This window comes from Phycodurus eques, chromosome 1, assembly GCF_024500275.1.
Source record: "Phycodurus eques isolate BA_2022a chromosome 1, UOR_Pequ_1.1, whole genome shotgun sequence".
NCBI lineage: Eukaryota > Metazoa > Chordata > Actinopteri > Syngnathiformes > Syngnathidae > Phycodurus > Phycodurus eques.
The window spans coordinates 33,491,561-33,498,239 of NC_084525.1; the positions used below are offsets into that span (position 1 = coordinate 33,491,561).

Here is a 6,679-nt window from a genome sequence, read left to right on the forward strand (position 1 = left end):
ATCCTTCGCCACAGCTGCCCCTCACGTTGTCCAGCTGCCTTGTGTCAACCGTCGAGACCTTCAAGTTCCTGGGAATTACAATCTCTCAGGACCTGAAGTGGGCGAACAACATCAACTCCGTCCTCAAAAAGGCCCAGCAGAGGATGTACTTCCTGCGGCTTCTGAGAAAGCACGGCCTGCCACCGGAGCTGCTGAGACAGTTCTACACAGCGGTCATCGAATCGGTCCTGTGTTCTTCCATCACAGTCTGGTTTGGTGCTGCTACAAAAAAGGACAAACTCCGACTGCAACGGACAATCAAAACTGCTGAAAGGATTGTCGGTACCCCCCTACCCACCATTGAGGACTTGCACGCTGCCAGAACTAAGACAAGGGCGTGCAAAATCCTCTCGGACCGTCTGCACCCCGGTCACCAGCTCTTCCAGCTCCTTCCCTCAGGTAGGCGCTACCGATCAACGCAAACTAGAACTAGTAGACATTCCAACAGCTTCTTCCCTCTTGCGATCAACTTCTTAAACACCTAACCTATAATTCCATTACAACAAGCTGGCAATTTTTTGACTTGAGTTCGTTGTCACATTTCTGTGGGGCCAATTATTTATTACTTGTGCACTCACTGTAGTTGTCTCGCCATGCTGCACTATTTGCATATACTGGCCACTCATGCCAGAGTAGCATCTGCTCCATTTGCACACTGATTGAGGAGTATCTGTAACATTTGCACAACCGACATTGTCCCAGATGATCGCACTACTCGTCACTTTAAACCGCATACACTCCTTGAAGTCTCAGCGCCCTTTGCACAATGGTCATTGCACCGGACTATTGCAATATTAGTCATTCGAACTGCTCTAAGTGCTAGAGGACTCTGCATCTTTTTGCACAATTGTTTTTTGTCAATGTCTTTATGTCCCCAAAGTGTTCTGTAAATTGACTGTTTGTTGTACTAGAGCGGCTCCAACTACCGGAGACAAATTCCTTGTGTGTTTTGGACATACTTGGCAAATAAAGATGATTCTGATTCTGAAAGTGTGTCAGAGAAACTGGGAAAGCGCGTGAGACCCAGATGGGATTACTACAACAGAGAATACTTACAGTTTGAATTTGAAATACAGTGGAAACTTGATAGAACGGACTAATATGGGCGGTGGGTTGTCAGATATAGCCGATGGTCTGTTACATTGAAGCACTTTTTTTTTAGGCCATATGAACCCATATTACTGTACAGTACAAAATTATTGTTTGCAGGTTTACTTTGTGACCTAAAACACCGAGTACAGTACAAAGTTATTTTAAATAAATCTTAAAAAAAAGCTTGAAAATGTTTGAAAGTTTCATATTTTATCCAAATTTATCACGCTGGTGTGCTTGGTAATAATTAATTTTTGACATACAGTACTCCTCATCGGGGAGTCGCTTTCATGAGCAGCGAGGAATTAGTGTACTTCCTAGTTCCAAATCCGTTGCCAAAGGGGAACGGCTTGACAAAAAATGTTTACTATACCAAAAATAGCATGTTCCGGACTCCAAAGACTGTGTTTTGTATTCCTCAGAGCCATGCCGCTCTCTCGCTACCATGCTCAATACACAATCGGCAGTAGATTGAACCATCAACACATAGCTGCCACGTCAATTCCCCACATTCAACGTGGTCACCAGAAAGGCACAGGAGGCACATCTTTTGAAATGGATCTAGTCATACTGTATCTCTGTGACCTGGCAATACATCAATCCCATTCTCTGCCCGCATTGCGCCACACCGCGAGTAAGCAACAGCGGCCAATTCTGCAACTAACACACTTTGTCAATGGCATTTTAAGCGAGAAATTGAAACTATTTTTGGACACACTTTTTCAGTCCCGATGGATATCTGTTATATCTGGGTCCATTTTATCGAGGCTCCACTGTATATCTTTTGTGGCACCAGTCCTGGAACGTTTCTGACAAACCTTGTACCATTCTCATTACCATCTTGTGGGTTTTTCTTCCTCTGTGCTTCCATCTCCATGGAGGTAGCCGTCATACAGCTCTCTAAGGTGAAGGATGAGTTCCTCTGTGTTGTGCCCAGTGACAGCTGACACAGGAATGACTCTCTGAGTAACATGGCTCTTCAAAGTATGAAAGTTCTCACGGGCTTTGGGTAAGTCTATTTTGTTGGCGACAATGGCGTGAGGCCGCTGAGACAGACCAGGCTCATACTGGTCCAGTTCATAGCGCAGGTACTGGAGCTGGGTCCAGGGCTCTGGAGAGGACAAGTCCAGAACAAAGAGGAGGAATCGGCAACGCTCAATGTGTCGTAGGAAAGAGATGCCCAGGCCTCGATTGAGATGTGCTCCTTCAATGATGCCTGGGATGTCAGCAACTGTATCAGGCAGCACAGACATTGTTAAAAGCATAGCAAGTACTGTATATAGTGCATCCTGAAAGTATTCACAATGCTTCACTACATTGACATTGTCTTATTCCAAAACCGAATAAATTCCTTAACGGATTCAATTACATAATTTCTCTTTAAAAATTACGTACAGAAATCATGGGCTGTATGCACGCTCACCACGCAAGACCCCATTTCTGAAAAAATGCATGTCAAAATACGTTTGCTGAACTACATTTGGACAACCCAGTTATATACTGGGAGAATATAGTCTGGTCGGATGAGAGCAAAATTTAACTGTTTGGATACCATAATGCACACCACGTTTGGGGGAGAAATGGCTCTGCACATCAGCCTAAAAAAATCCCATACCAACAGTGAAGTTCGGAGGTGGGAACATGACGGTGGGGGGCTGCTCTCAATGGGTTTCAAAGAAAAAAAATAAAGCTGCTCGGATGGCCCAGCCAATCACCTGACTTGAATCCAATCGGAAATCTATGGAAAGAACCAAAGCTCGAGGTCCATAAAAGAAGCCCACTGAACCTTCCAGATTTGAGGACTGCTTGTGTAGAGGAATGGGCCAAAATCACACCAGAGCAATGCGTGTGACTAGTTTCTCCTTACAGAAGGCATCTTGAAGCTGTCAGTGAAAACAAAAGCTTTTGTCCAAAGTATTAAATAAATACCAGTTGGCGTGTTCAATACTTTTTCCGTGTTATTTCACATTACTACACACAACTTAATTTCTGAACTCCATTGTTCTACATTTTTTGTATGCATGGATTACTTAGGTCGTTACCAACATTTGTTGAAATTGTCATGTCAATGGCACCTTGGGAAATATATTTAATGAGAAAAATCGTAACGTGTTAAATACTTATTTCAGCCGCTGTGTGTGTGTGTATATATATATATATATATATATATATATATATATATACACACACACACACACACACACACACACACACACACACACATACACACACACACACGCGTACTTTTTTCACATTGTGCTTTTGTGGTACTCCGGTTCCCTCCCACATCCCAAAAACATGCAAGATAGGTTAATTGAAGACTCTAAATTGCCCATAGGCGTAAATGTGAGTGTGAATGATTGTTTGTTTCTGTGCCCTGCGATTGCCTGGCTACCAGATCAGGGTGTACTCCGCCTCTCGCCCAGAGTCAGCTGGGATAGGCTCCAGCACGCCTGCAAACCTAGTGAGAATAAGGGGTACGAAAATGGCTGGATGGATCTATTAAGGAATAAGGCTGCTATAAAATGTGGAAAAAGCAAAGTACTGTAATTACTTTCCAGATGCACTGTAAAAGTCACCATTTCATATTAAAATACAAATAATAATCCTGTTAGCTTCTCTACCTGCAACTTGCTCATGATCCCTGTACTTGACAATTCCTACATGTGGGTTGAGTGTTGTGAAAGGGTAAGCAGCCACAGCAGGCCTGGCATTGGAGATGGCTCTCAAAAGAGAGGATTTGCCAGCATTTGGAAAACCAACCTGATTGAATAAAAGTGTTTATATGAAATTCTTTTTTTTTCAGTGTCTTATGGCAAATTTAAACAACGTGCATTTTTAAACTAAACCAGATTATTACCAGTCCAGCATGGGCCATAGTACGCAGCTCCAGATGAAGGACTCTCTCCTGGCCCACACTTCCAGGAGTTGCAGACATTGGAGCACGATTCTCATTGGAGAGAAAGAACCTGTTGCCTTTACCTCCGGCGCCTCCAAACACAGCCAGATACACTTGGCCATGCTCAGAGAGATCCATTAGCATCCTGCCCTGCTCCTTCACCACAGTGCCAATTGGAACCTTCAGAAAATGCAAGGTGTCCCAGTCACATTACAATGGCAAAGCAGATTCCTAAATGACTAGAAACTTGACAAATACTGTCTGAGCTCACACAAATAAAGGTTGGGCGGCCATTCCGACCATAACAGTTCTTGCTGCCTCCTGACTGTCCATCTTCTGCCTTGAATACAGGAACTACTTGAGCCAGAGACTTGACAAACCGATCAGCTGAAAGCGAAGCAATATAAAATTTTGTACAAATATGTATGCAGCATTGAAGATTTTTTATACACGTTTGGTACACACTTTTCTCTCACCCTTGAAAGAGATGCTTCCTCCATCACCCCCATTTCCTCCATCCGGTCCCCCCCACTCTTTTCGCGGCTCGCTGTGAAAGCTGCAAGCCCCTTTTCCGCCCGAACCGGCCACCAGCCGCACACATCTGTGGTCTACAAAGTGGCGAGTCTGTGGATAGAAGTCACATCAACACTTACACAATCAGACTGTGCAATCTGTGCTACTTTTCAATGGGACTTCTCTGCATTTTACAGTGATGTCAAAAAGTATTGGTCCCCTTCTTAAATTCTTGTATTTTTGCATAGTTTCCACACTTTAATGTAAGATCACCAAACACAGGTAAAGGTCAGACAAATATACCCCAAGTGAACTTAAAAGCAAAGCAAATTTATTTATATAGCGCATTTCATACACAAGGTACTCAATGTGCGTTACATGATTAAAAGCATTTAAAAACAAAGGAAAAAACTGCTTATAAACATTTAAAACAATGAGATTTTTTTTAAATACAATTAAACCTGCATACAGTGCAAGAAATATCATTTAAAAGTGCAAATGCTCAAGAAAGCAATGCTTTTTTTAAATGGTGATTTCATTTAGTAAGGAAAAAAATAGTTACCTGGTCGTGTGTAAAAAAGTAATTACCCCCATGTTAAATCACAAGTTAACTGAATTAACACGGGCGTGCTGCAGCCTATCCCCGCTATCTTTTTGATTTAACTTAATTGGTCTGAAAATTATTATTCATTTAGTACAAACAATGCAACTTAGTTTCTCTACGACAGCAACATATAGTGACAGGCAGAAAAATTAAATGCTGTTCCATGGAAAAAGGTACAATTAACCTGTGTATTCATCTGTTTCCATTTATAAGAAACAGCTTTGTGTTGTGTGCTCAACTAAATTGACGCATATTCCACACTTAAGTAAATTTGTGAGTAAATTCAGACTGGATCATTATTATTTCATTGCAGTATACAATTTGTACTTTTTGTGACATCTTTGTTTGGATGTTTTTCGAATGTAAAATATGTGCCGTAACTCAAAGGCGACTGCTGTACAAACAACATGTGCACTATCCATTGAGATCCAATAAAAGAGCTGTAAAAACACATTTTTAAACAAGTCTTACAGATACAGTCTACATACTGTCAGTAAGAAGCTGAAGCTGTTTATAGTTGTAATTCACGTGGGTGATGTGGACTTTATTTTTCCCAAAATATTAGAAATACCTCTCAGTATGACACGATTGCGGGGTTTTTACGTAATGACAGAGAGGTTCTCACAGACCTACCAGTTTCTTTTCGGAAAACTCCCTCTTCTTCCGTTTAGCTTGGACTTTTGCCTGCAATGGAGCGGCAGTGCTGACATCTCTGCCGGTGACTTTCAGTCTCCACGTCGCGGCAAGGAGACAGCGAGCGGCACAGGCGAGTTTCTTCTCAGCGAAAAGGCAGGCGAGTCCTAAACGTCTGCCTGGGCGAAACCGAAGAAGACTCTGAAAACTCGATAATGTCGCTAGCATCTCGACGTTTTGGTCTCCACCGCTTGCATCAGCACGTTTAAATGTTATTCCGGCGATTGCAGAAAAATAACGCCACCAACAATGTGACTAAACGGAAGTGACTTTGAAGACTACAGGAAGCACAGAGGGACAATCTCATAGGGCCTAGTTTGATACTTTACTGCCATCATCTGGAATGTGTAAAATAAAACATCCAACACGAGAGGCGAAAGGACAGATTTGCAATATTGAAAGCTTTGCCAAATGGACAAATGATAAAATTACACCTCCAGTGACGTACGTATAGAAATTATCACTCGGGATCCAAATGTTTTTTAGAGCCACTTTTTTCTTCAGCTCCAATACTCCAATCCAAATGATAAAAAGACTTGGGTGTTAAAACCATGCAACCCAAAAATGTAATTCCTAAAAGTCCTGACCACCACAAAATCCTACACTTTTATTTGCACAGTTTAGCGGCCTCTTTTCCTCAGCCATTTAAGAGTCTTTTTAAATATGCCAAAGTACCTTTAACCAACACGTCATACTAAATTTATAATAAAGACGGATGAAATTGTTTTTAAATATGAAATACTTCAATTGAGCTAAAAGGACACTATTCAAAACAAATAAAAGAAGGACATCAGTTTTTTTAGAGCAAACAATCACAAAAGACATCAGAAAATACCAGT

The 6,679-nt window shown here is 41.8% G+C and overlaps 1 protein-coding gene across 1 annotated transcript; it reads right to left on the reverse strand.

Moving 5' to 3' along the window:
- Window positions 1-771: 771 nt before the first annotated feature.
- mtg2 (mitochondrial ribosome-associated GTPase 2) lies at window positions 772-6,095 on the reverse strand. The gene is made up of 6 exons (XM_061703276.1): window positions 5,781-6,095; window positions 4,507-4,654; window positions 4,302-4,417; window positions 3,992-4,210; window positions 3,756-3,894; window positions 772-2,362 (listed from the first exon to the last, which is right to left on the reverse strand). Exons 1-6 carry the CDS (start codon window positions 6,006-6,008, stop codon window positions 1,965-1,967), a joined length of 1,248 nt encoding a protein of 415 aa, XP_061559260.1. The 5' UTR covers window positions 6,009-6,095; the 3' UTR covers window positions 772-1,964.
- Between the last annotated feature and the right edge of the window lie 584 nt (window positions 6,096-6,679).

Bases quoted from the DNA above. Each gene is read 5' to 3' on its own strand.
- mtg2 (XM_061703276.1), bottom strand. From the start codon at position 6,008: ATGCTAGCGACATTATCGAGTTTTCAGAGTCTTCTTCGGTTTCGCCCA. The intron at 4,418-4,506 runs GTGAGAGAAAAG...CTTCGCTTTCAG, and splicing joins AGGAAGCATCTCTTTCAAGG to CTGATCGGTTTGTCAAGTCT. The intron at 3,895-3,991 runs GTAATAATCTGG...TTATTCAATCAG, and splicing joins CTATGGCCCATGCTGGACTG to GTTGGTTTTCCAAATGCTGG.